This window comes from Saccostrea cucullata, unplaced genomic scaffold (genome assembly GCF_032062105.1).
Source record: "Saccostrea cucullata isolate Sc308-1 unplaced genomic scaffold, CSIRO_AGI_Scuc_v1 ctg29, whole genome shotgun sequence".
Lineage (NCBI taxonomy): Eukaryota > Metazoa > Mollusca > Bivalvia > Ostreida > Ostreidae > Saccostrea > Saccostrea cuccullata.
Genome location: NW_026936770.1, coordinates 222,591 through 247,796, shown reverse-complemented (window position 1 = coordinate 247,796; position 25,206 = coordinate 222,591). Strand labels below are relative to the sequence as shown.

General features: G+C 38.2%; 1 protein-coding gene across 1 annotated transcript; it reads left to right on the top strand.

Moving 5' to 3' along the window:
* The first annotated feature begins 2,658 nt into the window (after positions 1 to 2,658).
* LOC134246528 (uncharacterized) lies at positions 2,659 to 23,770 on the top strand. The gene is made up of 10 exons (XM_062728912.1): positions 2,659 to 2,728; positions 3,985 to 4,153; positions 4,504 to 4,622; positions 4,868 to 4,981; positions 18,040 to 18,213; positions 18,851 to 18,966; positions 19,098 to 19,212; positions 19,507 to 19,515; positions 21,386 to 21,538; positions 22,871 to 23,770. The coding sequence occupies exons 1-10, from the start codon at positions 2,686 to 2,688 to the stop codon at positions 23,548 to 23,550; spliced, it is 1,692 nt and encodes a 563-aa protein (XP_062584896.1). The 5' UTR covers positions 2,659 to 2,685; the 3' UTR covers positions 23,551 to 23,770.
* Positions 23,771 to 25,206: the final 1,436 nt, after the last annotated feature.

Below are 25,206 nucleotides of genomic sequence, written 5' to 3'. Positions count from 1 at the left end.
ATTACTTACAGATTGTTCATTGTACCCTTATTTCAACTCTTTGAGAGAGTATGGTGTCAAATTCCTATTCCTAAAAATAAAAGTCTTAACAAAAAAAGCATTTTGTCTCCTGTGTTGATATTTTTATCCGAACTGTACAGGAGGAAGAAAAATCAAGATGGGTTTTGAAACACTGATCCTAAAGTCAGGTAGCTCAAGATTTAGTTTTTTTTTAACGTAGGTCAAACTGCAAGGACAAGCCTACCTCAGATAGACTTAGTTACAGGGAATATGCTTGTATTTAGCTATAAATTACCTGGTAGTTAAAGATGTATCAACCATTCAAAAATATTGGCAAGGCTTAAGATTTTTCAAAAAGAGGGCTACACTCCAAGGTAGCATGGGAGCAGGGAAATGGTATCAAAGAAAAAGTCTTGTCACAAAATGAAGGCCTTTTCAACATTTAATGTTATTTTTTTTTCAAATGTAGGTAAAATTCCAAGGGGCCTTAAATTCCATGGGGTAAAGAATCTTGGTACCCTGGGAAAAGAATTGACACAATGAATGCTTGTATGATATTTTAAAAAAGTCTTAGTATCCACCATTTAAAAGATATGGCCAATTGGCCATGGCCATCATTAAAATTTTTCATACGTAAGCAAACCTCTAAGTCAAGGTCAAAAGTTTATGTCAACAAACAGCTAAACAGACAGGCAGGGCAGATATTAAACAACAAGAGGCCCAAGGGCCTTATAGGTCACCTGAGTATCATGTAGCAACTTTTGAACAATTGAAATTGGTTTCGTGTTTTAAACCAGAGGCCATGAAATTGACAAGTTTGAAAGAGGCACCATTATCATAATTATACACTTAGCATGCTTACTCTAGTTACTTTACTGTATACCCAGAGGTAGATCAGAGAAACAAAGAGAAAATGCACTTCCACTTTATAACCAGTTGTGCATCCCACCCCAAAGGAACCACTGACCCTGGGGCCACTTATTTCAAAATTTTTGAAATTTTATTTTCATCATAAATGGTTGATTAATACCAAAGAGCAGATTTCAAAGCATTAATTTATTTTCAGACTATGTAGCCTTCACCCCTCCCCCCACCCCACCCCACCCGAAACCCCTGACCCAGGGGGCATGAAATTAACCATTTCGCTAGATGCATCTGTTTTCATCATAAATATATATACTTAGATCATTGGCATAGTACCCAGGAGCAAAGGAACAGATTTTCACAGAATTAATGTATTTTCACTATATAATCAATAGAGCCCCACCCTAACCCCAGAACCCCTGACCCTGGGGTCATTTTTTCACAACTTTTGTTCCCCTTCAACCATAAATGCTGTATACCAAATTTGGTTGAAATTGGTTCAGTGGTTTCAGAGAAGACGCTGAAATGTTCAAATGTTAACACACGACGCACGGCGACGGACGAAAACGGATAGCAATGGCAATAGGTCACCTGATGAGTGACTCAGGTGACCTAAAAACTGAATTCCCACTGAACAATGAATCTCCAATTAAAAGGGGCACATAACCACATTGTCATTTGAGTAAACTAAACTTATCTTTGAATTTGCTTTTTATCATTTAAACATAGATGTTATACAAAGACATTATGGATCTCTAATGCTTTGATGTAGGATGCTAGAGGATCGAAACAAGATGTGTTTTTAAATCACTGATGCTCCCAACAGCTTATGGCAAAGGTTAAAGTTTCTTAAATTCAAGTGAAAACCTTAAGATCAAGACACCAAAAATGTTAATACCCAAAGAAAGCTCTGGTCACAAGAATAATGTTTAAAGGTTATAGATTTTGCAAAGAAACAGAAAGACGGAAACATTAGAGCAAATACTCCAACTAATCAAAAGTTATGAAGAGGGTAAATTATAGTATTTGCAAGCAAATGGAAAGACAGACACATGAAAAAAATAAAAACCATACCTCAAACCAATCAACAGATATGAGGAATGTTATAGTTTTTGCAATCAGACAGACAGGCAGATAGAAAGAGCAAAAACTACATATAAGTGCCCCTGAATCTTCGATTATGAATTATTCAAAATATGCATGATGCTTTCTGCTCCAATGGATATAGAGTATATTGAAGCATGCTTGTATAATGATTTGAGAGAAACAATAATTTATTACTTTTCAAATGTCCTTAAAACTGATTGAACAACTTGAATTAAGAAGACTACTGGTATTATATGTAACGTGAATTTCTGACCTTGACCTTTATACCTCAAAAGTAAAAGTTTTTTTTTATCAGATTATAAAGAATTTAGATATAAAAGTCTTACAGACATATACGTAATAACAGACGAATATAATCAAATAAATATTGCCCGCTTTTAGAGAAAACAAAACTTAATTCACAATTGCATTTACAGTTCTATTTTTGTCTTGTGTTCTATTACTTCAATAAATTGCGACATTTAATTTAATAGAACAATAGAAAGAGTTCATTCATTAGATTTGTATTGTTCCCTACAGACCAGTGAATTCTTTTGAAATTCTACACTTTTTCATGTCTTTTAAATGTAAGAGGTTCTTTAAAAGGCTTAGATACGACAATTTGACAGTACTGATTAACTAATTTAGCTTTCAAGTCTTTAAATAGAACTAAATAGTAACGAATCTTATTACAGTATGACTGTTATCCACAACTCAGTCACATGATTTACAGGGATGATGCTACATTATATTATCCTCAGCTTACTTCCATCCGCAGGTATGATTTTGATGTTTATATATATCAAGGATACCTTATAATATCATAGAAGGTTCTTGTGATAATAATGTTGATAACAGCATTACATGAATTTTAATTCAAACATAAAGTTTGCTTATTGTTATTAAAAATTAATACAAACTAAAATTGTTTGAACATATAATAATTTTCTTTCATTTTTTTTAATATCTGATGTCATTTCCGTTTAAAAATACACGTTTTATATACAGTATATATCTCATTATTTCCCATAACAATATAAACATATAATACTGTAACATATTTTTGCGGTATATCAAATTCCTGTTAACTACTGTACTGTTGTATTGTTAGAGTACACATATCATGCATATATCTATACTTATATTTTAATAAATTTTTGCTAATAAACGACAACACCAGAGTTCTTACTTAATCCTCTAGAAATACACAGGTATAAGGTGATGTCCGTAAACTTTACTCAAAATTCACTCGCATAGAAATTATAATGAATTTAATTAAAAGTATACTTTCATTTTTAGTAAACAGCCTCGAAATAGCACAAAAGAGAGTACGGTGGTGGTTCCGGTTAGCGGATCCAAGTTACTGACATTTTCTAATGAAGCTGACATCAAGAAAGCGTTTTAAAATTATTCCATAAAACATCATTAATGAATTATTCAATCAAAACTTGATTTATGTAATATAAAAGAAATAAAATGCGATTACTGATTAAGAAACAAAATGTGCAAATTCTTTCCGTTTACGTCCGATCTCACTCTTTATTGAAAGATCTAGAAAGTCCGTAGAATGTGAAAGATACTTTTTGGAATAGTTTTGATACAAGTTTTAAACAAATTATCCCGCGCTTGCGCGGGGTTTCATCAAGTAATATATACATTTCTCAAATAATCTGTCTTTTCCCACCAGCATTATTCTTTCCAATTAGAAGATAGAGCTGATGGAAAATGAAGAGGCGTATACTGCTAATGGAAATGTACAAGTTTTTACTGCTAATTATAAAATGTACAGATGTACACTTACATTCTGGGAATTGCTTATGCAGAAGTATGTATGCGATTATGGTAAATGTACTGCTAATGGAGAATGTGCATGTACAATTTCCATTAGCACTATACACCAGTACATTTTCCATAAGCAGTATACACCTGTATTTTTTCTATTAACAGTATACACCCGTACATTTCCCTTTAGCATTATACACCTTTGCAATTTCCTATAGCAGTATACACCTGTATATTTTTTTCTTTTTAAAGTATACACCTGTACATTTCCGCTCTCCACTGGGAGCTGGACAGACAGCAAATATGGAACAGTGCATTTTTCAGGAAGCATTATGTTTATGTCACAGAAGGGGTACGGCACAGGGGCTACAAGTACAAACTGGACGTGTGTAACTGTCAGTGGGTCTAAATATCTAGCAAGGTAACCGAACATTTTAGCTTCAATTGTATAAAAGATGAAAATGAGGATCTTTAACAAGTTAAACTTGTATTCGAGTTACTAATATTTAGATGTGCTTTCAAGAAAATAAGAAAACACTAATTCCTATTGCCATACTAAATTATCAATTTCAAGACTATAAACATTCAGGAATTTTACACAATTCATGATCATGTACTTTCATATTTATTATATCAAAGAAATTTTATTTAAAATAGTTAATATAACATTTTTCACAATCATTGTGCATTAATTTTTCTCAGCTTTATATTAGTTAATGTTTAAAGTCCTACATAAAATACTATAAACAATAAACGGACTTTCTATAATAGAACCACCACCACGGTATCTCTGACGTATGGATCCATAGGAACTCTTCAGCTGTACCTGTATTTGTGTATGGATATTACTACGGTTACGCAATATTCTTATTATTACTACCAGCAAACAGGTAAAACTTTTGCATTTAAGTTTACAAATCTTCAAAAGCTTTTTTTTCTTAAGTAAACTTCCGCTGAAGTGATCTGTTCATGACCTATGTTTGCCAGCATTCATTCTTCTGCTTTGTTTATAGAATAAAAGATTTACCTTTTTGATTATGTTTATTTTCTGTATCATCGTTCTCCTCGATCTTTTATTCTACAAACTGTGTTCATTGCAAAAAATGTTTACCTTCTCTCTGGATTTGAATCATAGAGGACAGCGTCGATCTGGGGCGAATGAAAGGGAGCGTGTCTGATTCCTATGGAATTTCTGACGTGTGCACGACAACTACTCCAGTAGAACTTTTCCAAGTTCTTGTTAAACAAGGTACATTGTTTAAAATGTAACCGTCATAAATTTGTAAAATATGCAAAATTATGCACAAAAGGTTGATTTTGCATATATGCACTCTCGTTCTCGCACAGTACGGTAATTTAAACCCAAAACTAAAAAACTCGTGCAAAATCAGAAAATCATTTTGGCAAAGCAGGCAAATTTGTGTATATACTTCTTAAGCCCCCGTAATCAACAAAGATGAAGGGTATATAGTTTTTGCCCTGTCCGTCTGTCTGTCTAACTGTTCGTCTGTCTAGCTGTTTGTCTGCAAAAACTTTAATATTGCCCTTAACTTTTGACTGGTTGGAGCTATGACTTTTGCAGGTCAAATGTGTTTACTATTCCTGGTGACAGTTCATCTTCGAATCGCGTGGCGCAGTGGTTAGGGCGTCTGCTCTAGAGTTGCGGAGTATTCAGTATAAGGAGTTGATCCTTACGTCGCGGGTTCAAATCCCACCTTGGAACGTGGAGACCGGTCTCTTGGATGAGACCATGCAAATGACTATAAACCGAAATCCCGTGTCGCAGTATGTGCTGGTACAAAAAGACCCCTCACGGCTCAATGGCCCTAAGTGCCCGGTATAGGACAAAATTTGCAGCTCTCCACCGACAAGAGGTGGCGTCGCCATATGAGTGAAAAATTCTGCAGAGGGACGTTAAAACAATCTACAATCAATCTTCCCTTGACTACACACATACTTAACCTCCTGGCCTTTTAGTCTGACCCACATTTAAAAGAAGAAACTTTTACCTTGGCCACAGTTTTTGAGCACTTGCTCCTAGTTTCGTCCTTCACTTAGAATCTTTTATAACAAGACGTTTCTAACGATATACTGAGTATATATTTTTGACCTTTTAGTTTGACCCACATTTAAAAATCTTTTACCTTGGCCGTAACGTTTGGTTTTGACCTTGAGAGTTGAACTTGCATCTGAGAAACTTAAACCTTCGCCAAAATCTGCCATACGGGGGCATCCACTAACTGTGTATGGGTTCTGAAAACCAAAAACAAGATAAACTCTTGTATCAAGCTTTGTAAACAACATTATTGCATCTGATTGACATGAATGGAGTAGGGTCTGGTTCAATCGACCTTCTTTATTACTAAAAGTCAACAATTAGTATGCAATTATTGGTTTATTATACCCCCGCTTGAAAAGCGGGAGGGTATATAGTAATCGGTATGTCCGTCCGTCCGTCTGTCTGTTACGCTTTGGGGTACCAATCTCTTATCCGCAACTCCTCTCAAACCACTGAATGAAATTTGATGAAACTTTCACAGAATATTGATTACATATTGCCATTGTGCACCTCTTATTTTACTTTTTGATCCAACACATATTTTGGGTTTCCCACAGCAAAACGTGGACACTGCCATTTTATACATATGGGAGGCGGGGGAGGGGGTTATCATTTAGTGAGCTCATTGCTCACAGTACCTCTAGTTATACCCCCCGCTTGAAAAGTGGGAGGTATATAGTAATCAGTATTTCCGTCCGTCCGTCTGTTACGCTTTGGGGTACCCATCTCTTATCCGCAACTCCTCTCATACCACTGCAGGGAATTTAATGAAACTTTCACAGATTCTTAATTACATATTGCCATTGTGCACCTCCTATTTTACTTTTTGATCTGACATATATTTTTGATTTTCCAGAGCAAAACATGGACACTGCCATTATATTCATATTCATATGGGAGGCGGGGGGTATCATTTAGTGAGCTCATTGCTCACAGTACCTCTAGTTTATCTTCAAATGTGTACAAAATATTGAGAGACATAATAGACAGATTTTTTTAAAATTTAAAAAACTATTATTTTATAATTAACTTTTAACAATTAAAATGATAAGCAGATTTTAGACAGGAGAGGACAACAGAGCTTTCAACAACATCTCTAAATGGATGTATTTACTATTTAATGCTTTTAGATTGGGAAAGCCTAGTTAGAATGAGTATCCTTGGAATATTTAAAGTTACACAATGGTATTGAAATAATTTTGCTCCGGTAACTCAGCAAGGGATCTGTTTTGCTTGCTTTGTTACCAGAAAAAAAAGCATAAGAAAATTTAGAACAAGTCCCTTTTTGCAAGGCAAACCTCTTCTTGTCCATGAGGCCCACACAATATAAGTACTTTAGAACAAAAATTTAGAAGATACATCTCTCTGAAAACAGATTCCAAACAAGCTACCAAGCCATCCAGATAAGATAATAGAAAAAAGTGAGCAAGCTCACATACCCCACGTTCCCCCAAAACTCGAAGTGCTGAAATAGCCGGGAAAACTAAAGGAATCCCAATTTCCTGTAAATCTATATTCAAGGTATGGCCAAAAATCTAAGTTGAAAAGTGTCGAAATTCCCAGAAAAATAATGGAATCGGAATTTCCTGGTAATATGCACATATACACACACCGTGTACTACATATCTACAAAGTTTGAGAAAATTCTGTGCAGAGGAGTCGGCTGACAATCTGATCATCTCTATATTCAAGGTATGGCAAAATATATAAGTTGAAAATTGCGGAAATTCCCAGGAAATCCGAATTTTCTGGTAATATGCACATCTTAACATTGTGTCCAAATATCTTCAAAGTTTGACAACATTCTGTGCAGCGGTTTATGAGGAGTTGCGCTGACAAACTGTTCATCTCAATATTCAAGATATGGCCAAAAATCTAATTGTAAAAGTGCTGAAATTCCCGGAAAAAATTAAGGAATCGGAATTTCCTGGTAATATGCACATCTACACACTGTGTTCTTAATAACTGCATTTGACGAAATTCTGTGCAGCCATTTATGAGGAGTTCCGCTGACAAAAACAGGACTGACACACTGACTGACTTACTGACGGACGGGTCAAAAACATTATACCTCACACAACTTGTTGCATGGGGTATAAATATCTACTATGTAAATGCTAAAAAACATTTTTTTTGAACATAAACTTGAATCAGTTCACCGGTATCTTACGGTTTTGCAAAACGTAAACAATGGTGTGGCGCTAAATCACTTATGAAGCGCAGCAAGAATGACCATTTCCTATACATAAGCATTTTACTACTGCTTAGATCAGCTGACTGTGAGCTTAACCCTGGCCCTCGCCCACCCAAGTACCCATATCAGGTTTGTCACAAGGCCTACAGATGGGGTCAGCGTGCTATTGCATGTGATAACTGTGACCAGTGGTACCACGTGATGCCTAGGTATGCCAAGTCAAATGTACCAATGCAACGCTCACTCTGACGTCAGCTGGATATGCTGTTCGTGTGGCCTGCCGAACTTTTCTACTTCTCTTTCCGAGTTCTTTATCATAGACACATCGAACACCTATAACAGCTTCAACACTGACTCTAGCAGGAGTAGTTCAGGGGATCCCGGCTCACCATTACAATCATCCTCGCCTAAGAAGGGAACGTCACCAGGTACCACAGCAAAACCGCCACAACACAAATTTCGCATTATCTCACTCAACTTACAAAGCATACGTGCGGAAAAGAAAGGCGAGCTTCATGAACCTTGTAGTTTCTGCTAGCCCTGGCATCAATGTAGGCACTGAGTCGTGGTTACGACCTGATGTTCATGACAGTGAATTCTTTCCTACGGATTATGTCGTCAAAGATAGGAGGGATCGTGAAGATGGTTCTGGAGGTGTCATAATCATAACAAAGGCAAATACACCATGCGATGAACTCCATATCTCTAAAACATCAGAGATGATATCGGTGAAGAGAGGGACATGCAAGTCACTGAATATAGCATGACTATACAGACCGCCCAGTAGCAACCAAGAGGCAGCGAAACGAATATGTGAAGAGCTCCATAGCATCATACAAGCACACCCTACCTCCCAATTTTGACTGACTTGTGAAATCAATCTCCCAGATATCTCCTGGTCAAACAACTCTATCAATGGGAATCAAAATCCAAAAAGGGCTGAACAACGTTTTCCTAAACTTTTTTGCTGATTCTAGCCTACTGCAAATGGTGGAGTTCCCAACAAAGAATAATTCAACCCTCGACCTATTCCTTACAAACAGACCCTTACTAGTAAATCGTCCGAGACCACTCCCAGGCATAAGTGACCACGAAGCATTATTTATCGACAGTGATGTCCAGGTTCAATGACCTATTTGTCGGAAGTTGTACCTGTGGAACAAAGCAGACTTGGAGGACCTCAGAAACAATATAACTGCCTTTAGTCCCACCCAATCTTACACCCAATCGAGGATCTGTAGTCCAGCCTTAAAAGTGGATGCCTTGATGCCCTGAATAGGAATGTTCCATCAAAGATGACAACGACACACTTCAAGCAGCCCTGGGTCACAGGAGATCTAAAGCCCCTGTCCAGAAGAAAAGATCTTGCCTATAGGCAATACGTGAAAACCAGATCTACTCAGGACCACTCACGGTATAAGCACCTTAAGAAGCTGTACATGTTCGGCGCAAACTAAGATATCATGAATATTTACACAACATCATCATGGATGAAGACCATAAACCAAATCGACTGTGGAACTTAATTAAAAGTAAACAAACTGATGCATGCGGAGTGGCAACACTAATACGCGATGGATTAACATACAAGGGTGCCAGGGTGAAGGCAGATATCCTTAACCAACAATTCACATCCGTATTCACTACTGAGAATCCCAGCAACCCACTTCCATATATGGGACCCAGCCCAAATCCGACAGTTCCAAGCATTAACGTTCATCAAAATGGGATGGAGAATCTACTGGAACAGCTCGACCCCCACAAGTCCACAGGACCTGATGAAGTCTGCATGACTACTGCAAGAAACCTCCCACCAGATAGCACAGCCTTGACCCTGCTATACCAAGCTAAATTAGACCAAAGCAGGTTGCCAGATGAATGGAAGTCGGCTAACATCACGCCACTTTTTAAGAAGGGAGATAGGAGTGCAGCAGTCAACTACCGCCCAGTGTCCCTGACTTCTGTTTTTTAGCAAGGTCATGGAGCATATAATCCATAGCCACATCATTGGTCACTTACACAGCCATGGGCTCTTGGCGAATAGCCAGCATGGCTTCAGGAAGCATCGATCTACTGAGACACAGTTCAGCCTATCAGTCAACGACCTTGCACAGAGCCTAGACATCAGAGAACAAATGGATTGCGTACTCCTGGATATCTCCAAGGCCTTTGACAAAGTCCCCCACAACCGACTTCTGATGAAACTACACCATTATGGCATTAGAAGTCAAACCCACCATTGGACCTCGAGTTTCCTTACCGGACGCAACCAGCGTGTTGTACTCGATGGCCAATCGTCAGCAGCCACCATCGTTTCATCGGGAGACCCCTAGGGAACTGTCTTAGGTCCACTACTCTTCTTGATCTTCATCAATGACTTGCCATCAACAGTGTCATCTACCACTCGTCTCGACTTAAATAACCTTCAGGAGTGGGAGGACAAATGGCTCATGCAGTTCAACCCGGATAAGTGTGAAGTTACAAACCGGAAATCCCCATTTTGCGCCGATTATACCATAACGACCGAGTCCTGAACACTGTCGACTCTGCCAAGTATCTTGGTCTCACAATCCACAAGAATCTTAGCTGGGATACCCACATCGATAAGATTACTAAGACCTCCAATTCCACCCTGACCTTCCCCGGCAGAAATATCAGCCGATGTCCAACTAATATCAAGGCACATTGCTATTCCAAACTGGTACGACCCACGATCGGGAATTCCCCATATGGAATAATGTGCAGTTTATTAATGAGGTTGCTCTCACCTGATTTACTTTTCATTTATTTTCATAAGATCCTGCAAAAACTCAAAATGTACAATTTCTTTAATTTTTAAAATTGTAAAACGTGCAACTCTATTTTATAGAGTCTATCTTTAGTAGTTTTCCCAGAATGCACGACCGTGAAGCCGAGCATGCGTATTCAAGGAATTTGGACTAACGTAGTTGCTAGCGCTCGAGAGCGCTAGCAATAAAGAACAAGAGGCCCATGGGCCACATCACTCACCTGAGAAGCTTTGACCATTCTGTTCTTTACCAGATTTCCCCCTTGTAATACATAATGCATCCCCATCCTACCCCACTGATCATAATTCAGACATTTTGAAATTTACACTACCCCATGATCCTTCCATGTGCACATAAGTTTCAGCTTTTCTGGCCCAGTGGTTGTTGGGAAGAAGATTTTCAAAGATTTTTCCTATATATTTCTATGCAAAACTTTGATTACTAATTGTGGCCCTGCCCTTCCCCCAGGGTCATGATTTGTACAATTTAGAATCTACGCTACCCCAGGATACTTCCACATAAGTTTCAGCTTTTCTGGCCCAGTGGTTCTTGAGAAGAAGATTTTCAAAGATTTTTCCTATATATTTCTATGTAAAACTTTGATTCCCCATTGTGGCCCTGCCCTTCCCCCGGGGGTCATGATTTGAATAACTTAGAATCTACACTATACCAGGATGCTTCCACATAAGTTTCAGCTTTCCTGGCCCAGTGGTTCTTGAGAAGAAGATTTTCAAAGATTTTCCTATATATTTCTATATAAAACTTTGATTCCCCATTGTGGCCCCGCCCTTCCCCCAGGGGTCACGATTTGAACAATTTCGAATCTACACTATACCAGGATGCTTCCACATAAGTTTCAGCTTTTCTGGCCCAATGGTTCTTGAGAAGATGATTTTCAAAGATTTTTCCTATATATTACTATGTAAAACTTTGATACCCCATTGTGGCCCCGCCTTTCCCCCGGGGGTCATGATTTGAACAATTTAGAATCTACGCTACCCTAGGATGCTTCCACATAAGTTTCAGCTTTCCTGGCCCAGTGGTTCTTGAGAAGAAGATTTTCAAAGATTTTTCCTATATATTTCTATGTAAAATTTTGATTCCCCATTGTGGCCCCGCCCTATCCCCGGGGGTCATGATTTGAACAATTTAGAATCTACACTACCCTAGGATGCTTTCACATAAGTTTCAGCTTTCCTGGCCCTGTGGTTCTTGAGAAGAAGACTTTTTAATGACCACACCCTATTTTTGTCTTTTCTTGATTATCTCCCCTTGTGAGGGGACTCGGCCCTTTATTTTAATAATTTAAATTCCCCTTCACCCAAGGATGCTTTGTACCAAGTTTGGTCAAAATTGGCCCAATGGTTCTTGAGAAGAAGTCGAAAATGTGAAAAGTTTACAGACGGACAGACAGACAGACAGACAGACAGACAGACGGACGGACGACGGACAAAATGTGATCAGAAAAGCTCACTTGAGCCTTCGGCTCAGGTGAGCTAAAAACAAAAAAAAAATCGACGGAAGAACTTTATCCGAAATAGTTGGTTTATAAAAAAAAAATTGTAATTTTTTGTAAGTTCTCTGTATAATCCTTTATGGAATCTGCCGCTATTATAGCTTCAATGTGGCAAATATGTAAATGAGCAGAATGAACACCAATTCTCCATATGTCCAGCGTATAAACCCAGCTAAGAAGGAGAGTATCAAGAAGATCGAGACAGTGCAACGTAGGGCAGCTAGACTCACCATTGGAGATTACTAACGCACAAGCAGTGTAACATCCATGCTACAGCAGCTCTAATGGCAGTCACTTCAGATCCGTCGGGAAAGTTTTCATGATATATAGGATAGTTTACCATCTTGTGGACATCCCGGCGGAGAGCTACTTACACCCAGCATCGCTGAGGACCAGAGGCAACACCCCGCGATTCCTGGTATCACACACAAGGACAGAAGTGTATAAGACCTCCTTCTTCCCTTAAGCCATCTGGCTGTGGAATTCCTTACCAGGAGGAATGGTGATGACCAGAACCCTGGACAGCTTTAAGACCCAGCTGGCCAGTGCCAGCCACTTGACATCACATCTCTACGCTTTTAATCTTTTATGAGCACTGTATATAGACAGTCACCCCATCACGCAGAGAATACTTAAGTGGTTTTGCACTGGATGGAAAGAAGAAAACATACGATCGGAAGAAAAGTTATACACAGTCGCCCGCTTGACGTAGTGGTGAGAGCGTCTGCTTTACAGTCGCGAAATAAGGACTCGATCCGTTCGTCGCGGTGCACGGGTTCGAATCCCACTGTGGAACATGGAGACCTGTCCTTCGGATGATACCTCATAAACCGAGGTCTCGAGGTGCAAGAGGTGCTGGCACTAAAAAGATCCCTCACTGCTCAATGGCCCTGAGTACCAAGCATAGGACAAATTTGCAACTCTCTACCGGCAAGTGGTGGCGTCTCCATATGAGTGAAAAATTCTCCAGGTGCACATTGAACAACATAGTAGGTGCTAGCACGAAAAAGATCCCTTCCTGCTCAATAGACCTGTGTGCCAGTCTTACGTTTGTTTGTTTTTTTTACATGTTTCTCGAGAGAATTTTTCACTCATAAGGATCAAGTTGCCGGTGGAGAGCTGCAAATTTTGTTCTATACTCGGCACTTAGGGCCATTGAGCAATGAGGGGTCTTTCTCGTGCCAGCACCTACTGCGGTTTAAACGGTCTCATCTGAAGGACCGATCCCCAGGGCGAACCGGGTTCGAGCCTTTTGGGACATGGAGACCGTTCCTTTACAGGAAATTTCTTTATTAATGAAATAGTTACACGTGATGAAACCTGCATATAATTTATTAACCAGAAAGTAAGCAATAAAATTATTTTTGGAAGTATCCTTCCTCGTCATCATGTTGCCCGCGTGGCACAGTGGTTTGAGCGTCTGCTTGGGGTCGCAAAGAAAGGAGTTGATCCTTACGACGCGGGTTTGAATCCCACTGTGGGACGTGGATACCAGTCCTTCGGATGAAACCGTATAAACCAAGCTCCCTTGTCTCAGTAGGTGCTGGCACGAAAAAGATCCCTTCCTGCTCAATAAACCTGAGTGCCAAGTACAGGACAGAATTTGCATTTGCAGCTTTCCACCGGCAAGTGGTTGCGTCTCCATACGAGTGAAAAAAAATCTCGAGATGAACATTAAACAACATGCAATTAATCAATCCTCGCCATCAACATTGAAAGCACGTGTAACGAAAACAGCAGGGAATGTTATGCTATGTTGTTTTCTGTGACATCAACGAAATTACTAGTATTCTGAATCACATTGTACTACCCAAAACTGACTTCCGTAACTGGAGACTACTTGGCGCGGGTTATCAAATCAGATTTGATGAGAACAGTAAAGTGATAGCGTCAAGATCGTACAAATCTGGAGTCATTCATCGTCGCAAACCAAGGCCAAAATGCACGACTCTCTCGTATTCTGGCCGTGGTTGAATGAGAAGAGAATTTCTCGTAGTTCATTACAGTATTGACCAATGCGAGTAAAGCATAGTCGGATAATGAACTTTGATGTGACCTTTCAATACCCAATCGCAGTGTACAAAATATTTCTTGTATACTGCTTATGTAAATTGTTTTAAATTTCAATTGCGATGGAAACAAAACTTCTCATTGAATGAATATGACGTCACAATAGAGAGGTGTAAATATTCAAGATTACGACACTTTTTGTGATCAAGCAGCCACGGGTAGGAGAGAACTATATGCGGACTCCGGGCCATGGCTAGAGACGATGGGAGTCATTCTGCACAAGGATAACGCACCTAGCAATATATTTCGATACATATGACGTTTTCCAGGCTTTTTTTTTTTTTGGTACGATTTAAAAACCATACAAAAAAGCCTGGAAAACGTCAGATATATCGGACTACCAGCCAAGTAAATGTCGGGTTGTGATGGAAATCATAGAAACACTGGGTACAGAAAATCTAACTTATCCCATAACAGCCCAGATATGCATATAATCCCAGATATGGCAATTTGTGAACTCTGGCTATTTCCAGCTTTGAAAGATAACCGACGGGGAGAGAAATATGAGTACCGGTAAGATATTGGCACCAGTTGCCGGTGGATGGTTACAAATTTTGTCCTTTACTCGGCACTTGGGGCCATTGGGCAGGGAGGGATCTTTTTCATGTCAGCGCCTACTGCAACACGGGAGTCGGGAGCTCGGTTTATATGGTCTCATCCGAATGCCGGGTCTACACGTCCCACAGGTAAGGAAAAAGATTGAGATTGAGGCATAGCTGTTTAGGGTTGGTAAGAGGGTTCGTAGATTAATCTGAACATTATTTGTGATGAGTATATCCTCTCTGCTTGCAGAACAAAATGAGTTAATGTCATATTAATCTAGCAATTTCATTTTTCCAATTTGCTTTTGAAAATCTCAAGATTAATAATCCTTACTGTTTTTATCTAAAACGTATCAAACTAAGCAGTTTTTAGCTCTACTGGTCAGAGACCAGAAGAGCTTATGCGATAGTAATGCGTCCGGCGTCCGTCCGTCCGTCTGTCTGTCTGTAAACAATTTTTCAAAATGCTACTCAATATTTCAATATGACTTGGCACCCAAGTAGACTACACTAAGATACATAATTCTGTGCATCGGTTTTTGATTTCGATGAACGGTGTTGCCATGGTTACTAAAAATAAAAATTTCTGTGAAATTCTTTCAAAATGCTACTCCTTCTACAGTTTTGGCCTGATTTCAATATAACTTGGCACACAAGTATACTTTACTAAGATACATAATTCTCTGCATCGGTTTTTGCTTTGATGAGTGGCAAGGATCATTATACTATTTATTGCTGTTTTAAGGTTTCAAGTCACAACTGCTACTTTTCTCTTCCTTTGTTTTAAGTATAAACCAGTAGAGCTACAATCTCGACAGAGACTTCTGGTTAATGTTTTTGTTTTTCTATTTAACGTCCTCTCTCGTGAATTTTTCCATCATAAGGAGACTCAACCACTAATCTTGCCGGATGACAGCTGCAATTTTTCGACACTCAGGTCCATTGATCTTTTTCATGCCAGCACCTACTTAGACCAGGTACTCGGTTTAAACGGTCTCATCTCAAGAACCGGTCTCCCCTTACCCCAGTGGGATTCAAACCCCGCGACGTAAGGATCAAATCCTTACATCGCGAGAGCAGACGCTCTTAAACCCCTGCGCCATGCGGGCGAATGTAACTATAATAATCACAAAAGTTATGGCAAGTCTTTTGTCTTCATAAACCGTGTACAAATTATTATGAACTTCTACAAAGGAATTTCTAAGATATACGTTTAACTTCACAGCCGTTCGTTTCTCGAAGACGTCTGAGTCAACCATTTTTTGTCACGTGATCTACCTTATGACGTCATTTTCACATTGTGACATCACAAAACGTTCCATCACATATTCTTTTTATAGAACATGTATATGATTCTATGTGTGCCAAATTTCATTCTGATCTGAATTGCGGTTTTGTAAATATAGAGATAGTTCGCGAACTTTTTGATCATCCCTCGTATTGTACATAAAGTTCCTCAGAAATATTTCAAATTACATTTTTTTGTTCTTTTCCAAAATATTTTTGGAGAAACCCATCTCTCTTTAAATTTTATTTTTGTAGGAGAGTTCTTTTTATCAAGGGGATATAAATTCTGCTCGAGAGAGAGAGAGAGAGCTTTGTTCAAATATGATTACTTTCTCGATGAACAAAAAAATCGGAATTCATGTCACTCTATACTGTATACCACATGCAATTTGGTGACCATAAGGGTTCCATCTTTGCAAACCATTTGGTTGGTGTCCATTAAATTCCACAAGAGGCTGGCGCGATGATTTGCAGGATAACACAGGTGCAATAAAGCTTAAACAATTGTACAATATAAAAAGCATATAAATCACCAGCGTCTTTCTGATTGTCAATTTTGTCGCCGGCGTGGCACTTGGGACCATTGAGCAGTGATGGATCTTTTTCGTGCCAGCACCTACTTCGACACGGGACCTTGGTGTATATGGTTTCATCCGAAGGACCGATCTTACGTCCCGCCGTGGGATTCAAACGGGTGTCGTAAGGATCGACGCTTTACTTCGCGACTCTAGAACAGACGCTCTAACCACTGCGCCACCGGGCGACCGTTAAACAGGACCACCAAGGATCTGATTTTTAATCAGATTGATTTGGGAATATATTGATTTGCACTGTCCGTTTGCCTATCTGTGTCTAGCTGTGTGTCTGCTTATCCACAAAAAGAAAATTTCCCTTGCCCTTTAACATTGACTTGGTTGTAGATATGGCCTTTATAATTCACATGTGCATTCCTTAATTGTGACAAGACATTTCTTTTGGGTATCAACATACTTGACCTTAGAGTTTGCCACACTTTTACTATAGATTGCGTGATGTTTTACATTACATCACGATCTAGTTTGACAGCTGCGCTCAAGGTAAATAGTGCACGTCTCCTAACCGCAAGCTTTACGACTGGAATTTCTTCTAATCGCTGATTGGTTGCTCGTACAACAGACTATTTCTCTGTCAATGTTGATAATATGAGTTGACCAATGACGTGAATTCTTTACGCTGGATGCATCTGTCGAAGGAGATCGTGACGTAATGCAAAACTTCACACGGAACTGAAATTAATAGTATAACAGACCTTAAAGTTTTGCTTTGCATTTGAAAAACTTCCACCTCCGCCATAAGCTGCTAAATACGGTGGCATCAGTGTTTCACAAACAAATCTTGTTAACCTAAAAGTACAGCTTAATACTAAAACGTGTACATATCAGTCACGTTTGGCATCGTTTCTGAAAGTAGAGGACGGGGGAGTCGACAGATAAAATATTGATAACTTGCCAGAAAAATCGTTGACAACTTAAAAAAAGGTTAATTGTCCAAAAATCGAAAGTCTTCTCTTGTGTCCAGGGGTTGTGGGTGGTAAGATTTTTCCACAAAAAATCTTATATACATTAATATGTATTCATCAGACAATTTTATTTTGCTGCAACAAAAAATTAGAGGGGAAGGCAACTTCCCTTTCAAAACATTTTCAAGGGCAAGAGTAAAAGGTTACGTAAAGGGAAAAGTGGGTGGAGACAATCCCTTACCTGTCATTATACGTGCTTCCAGGTTTTTTATTCAGTTGTTCCATCTGTAAGAAATATGTATATGTTCAATTTTAAAAAAAAAAATCTGCATGTTTATTTTTGACGATTTAGGGTCCGAGGAGAACGCCATGACGACCTGTCCTACGCCATTACTGGGTTCTTTTACCTACACTTATTACGACAGTTCTACGTCATGTGGGGCGAACTCGGAGTGGGACGGATGTACAGATACCTCACGTATCACACTCAACTACACGCTTTGTAGCAGGGTCGTAGCTTACTCGGGTACGTCACGTGGTTTCAAAAAAAGGTTGAAAGAACTATTAATTGAACATTTTTTTCCAATATTAACAACATCAAAATGTATGACTTTAAATTTTATAGTATAAAGGTATTCCCCTAGACATCAATTGAATGAAAAGTGGACGTTTTCATATCTTGGTAGAAGTCTTCTATGAAACAAAATCACATTGATATTTAAAATAATACTTTGATTTTTAAAACAAAGTACATACACAATCTGAGTTTTTGAATACAATGTATTTAACATTCATTTTGGATATCCATGGGCACAATTTGTACTTCAGAACAATCCGATCTGTTTTTGTAAATTTATGAAGCAGATTTTATTTATCAGCTCTACATAAGATGAAAAATTATGCTATATTACACCTGTGAAAGAAAATTGATTTATGTTGCATGGATTTGTTTCTAATAGGCTAAATATCCAATAAAATAAGGTTCCAAAGTATTTCACTTTATTTTTTGAAAATATTTAAAATATTTAATTCATTTTGTTAAACCCTCTTAATTCTCTATTTTTTAACGCATAAGTACGCCATGTTTGTGACGTTGTAGAGAGCCCCCTTAAAATAAACAACGTTTTATTAAATGATCGCTGTCATGCTTTTCATTGTTACAGCTGGAGGTAAGCTTGGATGTGTAGTAAAAATCCAATCCGGAACTAATTACTATGTAGGGTTGTATAACTTTGATTCAACAGTAGATGGTGCAGCAACCAGAAGATACACCTGTCTGGTAATTATACTTTGAAAATCATGTTAATTGATGTGAAATATAATTGACTTAATTTCATTCAATTCCTTTTTTTTTTTAACTTTGTATACAAAAAAATGCAATCCCATGGTTATTTTCACTATCAAATGCAGGCTTTGTCTTCCGGAACTTACGTCAATGTCTCTCAGTCACCTGACCACTGCCAAACGTCACAATCCGCCAGCGTGTTACCGACATCGGGAGCATTACTTAGTTTGTCACAAACAGGTAAAATATGCAAAATGCGGCACTTGACAAGTTTAGTGCACATACTGTTTCAAGATTTCTGTGGAGAATACATGGTGACATCTCTAAATGAGTGAAATATTCTCGAATGGGACTTAACACGACATGCAATAACTCAATCCAAAACAGCACATATCTTGCAAATCATCTTTGAAACACTATTGATAGGTTGTTTTTATTTTCAATGCAACTTATTCAACGCTAAATTCGCGTTTCTTTTTTTTCTTCTTATTGATTATGTAAATGATTTAAGTTTTGTTTTCCTTGTATTTTCAGTTTCCTGTGGTAAGTAAACTATATTCATATTATACTGTCAACAAATTTTTATTCGCGTGCGAGAAATTTCGCGAGAGCCTCGTCCTCGCGAGTTTTTCTCGCCGCGAACCGATCCGAAAAGCTCCGTGTTTACAAATAACAGATCCAAAAAGGGCTTGATCGCGAAAATTAATCGTCGGGAACGAGTTTACGCCCGGTTAATCGCGAAGTAAAGTCGTCGCGAATAAAAGTTTACAGTAATTCACATACAAGGGGAATTTCAAAAGTTATGAGAACGGTGAGTGGTAAATTAATGAACAGCAATATCATAAATTAAATTATATCAAACAGTCAAAATTGTCTCCCTTGACCTTGACACACTTTTTAGTCTTGAAATCCACATGGAAAATGCCGTCGTTTAGTCCTCTTTTGATATACCCTTCATACTCATGCTCAATAACCTGAGAAAAAAAAATTTCTACATAAAATTGACCAGTAACACTGCTGTGTTCTGGAACCGGAACCTGAGTAACAGGAACTTTGGAATCAAGAATAAGGCGTACATTACTCTTCAGAGAGTCCAGTTTCTGCGTGCAATTTGAGACCTTTTGTCATTTTCACCGATCCAAACTTTATTATTGAGCTAGTTCAAAAAAATATAGCCATGTTTCATCACCAGTTACAATCTCCTTTATTCGCATCTGGTCACAATCTTCATAAACTATTAGTAAGGATGAAGCCATTGCTACCCGGATGTGTCTTGCTCTTCCGAAAAGCAGACTTTTCTAAGCTTTAAATTTTCATTTAGAATACGGAAACTGCTGATGAAATAATGCTAGTTAAGTCTGCTATTTCCTCAACTGTATATCTAGCATCATAAGCAATTGCATTTTGAACAGCGACGATTTCTTTTTCGCCATTTGCACAAACTGGTCGCTCCGAAGGGGAGTCATCTTCAATAGACCAATCCACACTTTACAAAAGTTGTGTCCCTTTGCGGGGTCAAGCAAAAGGGAAAGAAATGCCATTTTCCTTCATATGCTACCAAAGATTTGGGCGTGCTTCCATAAATCCACCGTGATTAATTTTTTCTTTTGATGTATGGGTAGCCCCATCCTAGGGCAATCAATAAACAAGATGCACAGATTTTTTTTCAGTCAAATAAGGAAGTTAAAACCAGAAAACTACAAAGGTTACTGTGAGGATTCCACACAGAGTTCCTCGGATGCCTCGCACATAACATGGAGCGTAGCGGAGTCAGCTGAGGATTGCCATTTTTGTGAGCATTCTATGGGTTTTTCCCCAAAGATGGCGGCCAAAGGACATAACTTTAGAAAAGTGTGGAATTCAGCTATTGACTTTAATGATTAAAATAAGTGAATAACAAGTACCACTCGTAATTACTGAATGACTCATATAGTAAAACTCGTTAAGTACGAACACGGATATTGCGAATTCATGGATATAGCGAAGTCGTCTTGGATCCCCAGCTATATAAATTAATGAATTTCATATACGGTTTTAACGAATTACGGATATGGCGAACTTATTTCATAGGTCCCAGCGACTTCGTAATAACCGAGTTTTGGTGTACCTATCCGATCGAGTCTATAATCAAATTTTAAAAGAAAATGTTTATTGAAAACTTATTTAACTGTTTCTTGAATTCGCGGATTTTTTAACACCGTAAATATAGCGAATGTTTACACTGTGTGTTATTTCCCCCTTTACAGTACCAGTTCTCAGAACTTTTGAAATGTTCCTCGTACCAGTATCAAGCATAAACTATAAAGAAATACATTACAAGAAATGGAACAAATTAGAAACTGATTTAGAGAACACTCTCAAGAGCCCTCAAGTTGGTAAGATTTAATTCCCTGTTTAATTCTATTTTCCGCAGCTCCAACTTCTTTAGCCGAGGATGACGATACGTTAGCAATTGTTTTGTCTGTCCTGGCCGTTCTGTTTGTTATCTACGTGATCGTGGTTGTATCCCTGTATTGTTATAGGCGAACCTACTGGAAGAAAAGGATGGAGAGGAAACCTTTAATTAGTAAGTAACAGGGAATTGTTATTGTGGTAATTCCTTGTCGCTTTCATTGGTACACATCCAACCCCTAGTGAAACAAGCTAATTCAGAGAATTCGTGTCCCCCGCTTAGGGAAAAAGTCGGATCCCCCTGACTGAATTTGTAGAATTATTAAATGTATACATGTATACTGAAGGAAATAAAATACATGTATGTCAATATGCATATAAAGATTTGATTGCTTATTCTTTATTATGTGTATAGAAGATTTTTTTATATGGAATATTTATCACACTGTAATGATGATTTTATAACCTCATAAATTTTTCATTTCACATGCTGAATACTATCATTTAGTAAAAAAAAAAATTTAAAAAAAAAAAAGTTTATTGAAAACCTCTCACATTTGAACTGAGACATAACCACCAGACCACGAAGTCACTGTATATGGAGTGAAGTATATGCAGAACTGAAGTCACATACATGTATATATTCATGTTTTCATGTTCGGTATTCTCAAAATTTTACACAATCCATGGTGTTTGATTTATTTAGCCTTTATTAAACAGTTATAATAGATGAAATAAGAACATAAAGTCCGCCGAGAACCTTTTTATACGCAATAACTCTCCTCATGCCCCTGCGCTAAAAATAGCGACATGTAATACTATAAATACTAATAAAACAAACGGGGTGGGGCACTTTGAGAGGTGTGAGAGAAGTCCTATGGAGTTTTGGTATAAAATTACATTGCATAAGCTCAAAATCTTCTTGAAATTCTGATAGTGTTACACACAGACAGAATGTATAAATTTACGACCTTGAACTTTGATCTTTTGACCTCAAAATCAATAGGGGTCTTCTTTAGGCCACAGGGAGTTGTTATGTAAAATTTCATTGCGATAGCTCAAATGGTTCTAGAGATATCGTGTGGAAACGAAAGTGTTTTAACAGACAGAATTTGCTTATTTATGACCTTGACCTTTGACCTTTTGACCTCAAAATCAATAGGGGTCTTCTTTAGTCCATAGGGAGTTGCTATGCTAAATTTCATTGCAAAAGCTCAAAGGGTTCTCGAGATATCGTGTGGAAACGAAAGCGTTACAGACAGACAGAAAGACGGACGGACGGACAAACCCAAATTAATATCCCCCACTTTTCAAGCGGGGGACAACAAAGATATCAGGTTTGTAAGAATTATTAGCTTTTTTCAAACCTCAAATAGGCAGAAATGGAGAATTAACATTAATATTATAGAAACAATAAAGTTAATCAAGTAATGAGTTTTACTTGAGAACAACATAATTATGAGCAAACAGGAATATAGCTTTGATGACGATGAACATTCCTTTCCAGTTCCAAAAGAGCTGCCGACTGGTGGACATGAACTTCTAGCCGAGTCTGAGACGACAACGGATGTTAACGCCGCCATTAAGCGGGAGGGAACTCATATCTCCGTTCTAGATGGTGGAGGACAACCACAAACAAGACTGATGGAAGACAGAATGAATAACATCGTGCCTATACCTAATGCCAATGTTCGTCCTCTATCTAGGTTTTATATCAGTAAGAAGGTTCCGAGAATCGATAAACTTCAAAGCTATCGCCACAAAGAAATGCATAAAGTTTCTCAAGTCTTCAGTCGCAACAGTAGCCAACATTCTCTTTATCGTCCGACGGTAGCCAGCAGACAATCTTCCATGCCTCGATCTAGGACCTTACATCGAGGTTCTACACAAACATTGACAGACGGTAGTCTTTATTCGGGGACGCTTCCCTCCATGAGGAGTTCATCTAGTGTGAGACTATCCATTTACAGTTTATCCAGCAAACAAGACGCCAAGTCCTTAGCGTCGTCTGGTTTTGGAAGTGATGATGGCAGAACTATATTCCCGGAGCCAGAGATTACGGATAGGAATAAGACATTGTCTAGGGCCAGCAGATCAACGTACAACAAGGTGCGCCCTGTGTCACATGGTCAAAATACTGAACCACAAGTGCCTAGTTTGTACAATTTTGTGATGGCTGAAGGATAGTTTATTATAGTTTATCATTTAAAAATAATAAGTGTAGAATAATATTCGTTATTATATTGTATGTACATAAGATTTTGGCGTTTCTGCAAATCATCATGCAAGCCAATCCCTTGATCACATCATGAAACAAAACATTAAACATTTACTAGTATATTTTTGTAATAAAACATAATTATACAAGATGACTGTCCATCCAAAAACAAATCTAGACAACAGTAGAAATAACCAAATATGGCATATTTAGTGCTGTACTGTGTATTACAATAACTTTTAATAAATTAAAATAATAAACATACAAAATAATTGGTAAAAAAAACAATAGCTAAAGCTTAAAATCGTAAATGAAACCAGTTTTATGTCTTACAATGGGTGCCTCGTTGATTTTGAGGGCAACCTTTTTGATTAGAGGTATAGCCCTTACATCTATATGTTCAAACATTTTGATCAGGAACTTGTAGTCCCCCACAGAAAGCATGCCATTCTTCTCTAAGTAAATAAAGTCCCTCCTAATTGTGGTGTACTCGTGCCGGGTAAATCGGCAGTGTCTCGTGAGATAGTTCTTCCATCGCCGGAAGTTCTGCCCACCATTCATACTTCCGGCTAAATAGGCTGTTGTTAGCGTCTCCTTCAAGTTGTTATGGAGGTCGAGTTTGGTATTTTTGCAGAGATGAGACCTGAAATACATGCAAGGGAATGAATCGTTCGGATTAAGCCTGCTTTTGTTTGGTTGCCGGCGTTGCGAGTGGTAAAATTGGAGTGTTTACTCGAGAGTCGCGGTGGAAGGAGTTGTTCTTTGCATTGCGGGTTCAAATCCAACTGCATGCGGGAAGTGGGGACTGTTCCTTCGGATGAGACCGTAAAATCCAAGGTCCATTGACCTTGTAAATGCTCGCAACAAAAGATTCCTCACTGTTCAAGGTCTCAGAGTGCCGAGTACAGGTCTAAATTTCGCATCTATCGACAAGTGGTGGCGTCTCACTATGAGTGATAAATTCTCGAAATAGACGATGAACAAAGAAACAAAAAGTTTATATAAGATAGTTTTATGAGCAAAATATTACGAAATAGCAACGCGCCGTTATTGTAGAATGATATTCTGATATATTTATGATATCAAAGTCATTCCAGGATTTATTTCACTCTGAAAGGGAAGTGTACATGTCTTTCGAAATAAATGGGATGGATGTTAAAATTTTGCTATATTATCGATTAAGGGACAAAATCCGCCACTTCCTGATATCTGAGTACTAAAGAGGTTGTTTTTGGCTGTGGAGGATAAACAGATAAATGTACCTTAATCTTCAAACACACATATTTAATGACAATCGGGATAAATTTACATCGATTTGTATAAGGACGGGGATTTTTAAAGTTAAGACGTCAAGCAGGCATTTATCAACTAATCGATAAGTCTCTTCAAAACATCCAACTACAAATCTTTTTATTCAGATATACCGGTATTGTACGGAAATTTAGCAAACGGCTTTCCATCTCGGATATTTAAATGAACTTCAAATTAAAGATTTTGCTGAATCTGCTTAATGTCTTCAATCAAAGAAAAATAATTTCAGTCAAATTCATTTTAGAAATGATATACCGGTACATCTGTACAATGTTTACAAAATAGGGCATGCAAGTGTCTGTCTTGTCGGACAC

Excerpts from the sequence above, each read along its gene's own strand:
- LOC134246528 (XM_062728912.1), top strand. The coding sequence starts at position 2,686 with ATGATGCTACATTATATTATCCTCAGCTTACTTCCATCCGCAG. Across the intron at positions 4,154-4,503 it reads GGGTCTAAATATCTAGCAAG|AACCACCACCACGGTATCTC; the intron begins GTAACCGAACAT and ends TTTCTATAATAG. Across the intron at positions 21,539-22,870 it reads GGAGAGGAAACCTTTAATTA|TTCCAAAAGAGCTGCCGACT; the intron begins GTAAGTAACAGG and ends ATTCCTTTCCAG.